A 2,924-nucleotide genomic window follows, 5' to 3' on the forward strand; every position below is an offset into this window, starting at 1 on the left:
TACATTTTCCAAACGTAGGTGGATTGCTGAAGAAAGCTTACGAGCTCTCGGTGCTCTGCACTGCAGAAGTTGAACTTGTGATTTTCTCCCCAGCAGGAAAGCACTATGAACTGTTTTTTAGTGCAAATCCTACTATTTTGATTCTAATAATCATGGCTATGCAAACCTCATGAGATTCTTACTAATAACCCCGGTGGTGCAAGCCCTAGTAAGCTCGATGTTGAAAAACTTAGTGTAAAACCTCCAAATCGCTGGTTTTGTTGTAGTGCTTATTGGAGAGTATATAAAAAATTTCACACCTTTTTATGAGATATGGGAGAAAAACATGTTAAAGATTTTTAATAAATATAAAATTTCCAAAATGATGCTAGTTACGTGTGATTTGTTTTTCATTGTTTGTGATTATGAAAAATGAAACTCAATGTTTTTTCATTAGTGCACACATATTTCATTATATAATTGCATATAGAAAAATCATTCCAGAGCCGATAACAATAAAAATGAAGAATTTATGGTCCAACGTTATATTTAAGGGAGATGTTTAAGGATGACGTTTGAATTTTGTTTTTCATTTTAAGACATTTGGAGCAAATATTAGGAAGGACTTTGAGAAAGGATTGTCCTTGATTTTCAAAAATGGAGTTGTTCCTTTCCAGCCATATGCCCCAAGTGACCATCAAAGGGAGAGCTCATATGTTTTTTGGATGTTTTCTTTATAGCCATTTTTTTACACATATCCATAGAGTCCCCATGCCATTGATGTGAATTACTTGTTCGGTTTTTTTTAACCAAAATTTTTAACCAAACAAGAAAAATTAAAAAAATGCCTCAAGATCAAAGACTGAAACAAAGACCTATTGACATACCTTTTAAAGTATGGAAAGAACTTGTAAAATCATATGAGAAGTTGGATGCACAAAGAAAAGCTGGCAATGAGAGCATTCAGGTATTGAATTTTTCATTAAACATTATTTAGAATGTATTAATACTTATAAGTATCTTAGACATGTATTTGTGTGAAAATAAATTGAATTGGTTTATGTTTAAGGACAAGGCATCCAAGGCGAGGTTAACCAAGACAAAAGTCACTCATCGTAGTGGCCAGAAAGGTTTAAAAGCACTGATAACAACCTTTGTAAGTATATTAAACATGTGATATTTTTTTAATAAATTTTGTACTAGAAGAAAGTCATTGTTATCTAATTTCTCCCTATTTACTGATTGATAGGAACTAAAATATGGAAGACCTCCAAATCATTTGGAAAAGGAGGTGCTACAGCAAAAGAGATGGGTTGAATTTGTTGTTTGGATGGACTCTATGGTATGTAATTTTAGTTGGATTTCCAATATACTTTTAAATCATATTTTCATTTTATTTTTTAGTACTATTAGATATTATATCTTACCTCATTTTATGGTTAACATTGTATAACAAAAACATGCGTTGTGTTATGTAATTAATACTAACATGTAGTATTGATTTTTTTTGTCAGAATGCTATAGGTAATGATTGCCAAGACGATGATCCAAATTATGTTCAACATATATCAGGAGATGATGAGGATGAGGATGAAGATGATGGTGGTGAAGGAGGAGATGATGATGATAGTTGCGGTGTTGGTGATGATGTGGATCAGAGTAATGAGGATGGTCAAGATGATCATGAGGATGATCTTGGTGGTGGTAGCTAGGCATGCACATGCATTGTTTTTTATGAAGAAATTATTGTGTAGAATGACATTGTTATGTTTAGATGGGTGTTGTGAATTTACCCTATATCAATGAGACATTTTTATTTTGTAATCATACGATGAGTTTGATTTATGTATGTTGTTAATTTATCGTAGAATAACGATATTCATGAAATATTTTGATTTGTTAATCATATTTGAATTTTACTTGTTTTGATTAAAAATAATACTGATTTTATTAGTATTATGTTGCTATTTTATACATGTTTTGAAAATTGTTAATGACACATTGTTATTTTTTTGGATGGATGTTGTCAATTTCTCTTAAATTTCTTTACAAATGATTTTGAATTGTGATATCTGCTTTAATGATATTTAGAAACTATCATATATTTCACTATGAATCTATAAAGGGGGTCATATATGTAAAGAAAAATATACTCTATATAAGAAGTCAAATGCGGATGTAACCATGGATGCAAAATTGGATGTTAAACTAGGAATTAATACAAAATGCAAACAATTGACATACAAAGTGTTTTAAATTAGAAGTGAAAAATTGTGCAATAGTTGACACAAAGAAGGGAACAAAACATGGCATACAAAAGGATATCAAATTGGGCAAAAACAAGGACACATAAATGGGCACCAAATTAGATGCAAAAAAAGACAACAACTAGATGTAAAATAAGATGCAAAGTTGAGCGTTAAAAAGAAACAAAAAACGTTACAAATTAATATGCCAAATGATGATGCAAATAATGGTGTAAATTTGGGATGCAAACTTAGGTGCAAAAAAAGGAAAAAAAAAAGATGTAAGAAAAGACATAAAACAAGATGCAAAATGGGGCTGAAAAAAGGTGAAACCAAGGATGCCATATTGGATGTAAAAAATGATTCCTAATCACATGCAAATTTAGGCTCGAACTAAGACACAAAATTATATGCAAATGTGGACACAAAATGAGGCAAAAAAGATGCAAATTTGGATGGTGAAAACGATGTAAAACTAGACACCAAAAAAATGCAAAATTGGATGAAAAAGTCGGTGTAAATAATGGTGCAACATTGGACACAAGTAGACACAAAAAAATGGTGCAAAAAGGGGCATAAAATAGCTTAAAATTGGATGCAAAACTTGGTGTAAAAACAAATACAAAAGTAGACGTAAAAAATGGCTCTAAATTGAATGTACCATTAGACACAAAATAAGATGCAAAGGTGGACACAACA

At 31.0% G+C, this 2,924-nt stretch overlaps 1 protein-coding gene across 1 annotated transcript; it reads left to right on the forward strand.

Annotated features, from left to right (window-relative positions):
• The first annotated feature begins 410 nt into the window (after window positions 1–410).
• On the forward strand, window positions 411–1,885 carry LOC149199859 (uncharacterized). The gene is made up of 3 exons (XM_089399470.1): window positions 411–1,135; window positions 1,229–1,321; window positions 1,494–1,885. The coding sequence occupies exons 1-3, from the start codon at window positions 1,007–1,009 to the stop codon at window positions 1,689–1,691; spliced, it is 420 nt and encodes a 139-aa protein (XP_089255596.1). The 5' UTR covers window positions 411–1,006; the 3' UTR covers window positions 1,692–1,885.
• The last annotated feature ends 1,039 nt before the right edge of the window (window positions 1,886–2,924 follow it).

Source organism: Pinus tabuliformis, chromosome 2_1 (genome assembly GCF_031772625.1).
Source record: "Pinus tabuliformis cultivar Carrire ecotype Pingquan chromosome 2_1, CPIR1, whole genome shotgun sequence".
Lineage (NCBI taxonomy): Eukaryota > Viridiplantae > Streptophyta > Pinopsida > Pinales > Pinaceae > Pinus > Pinus tabuliformis.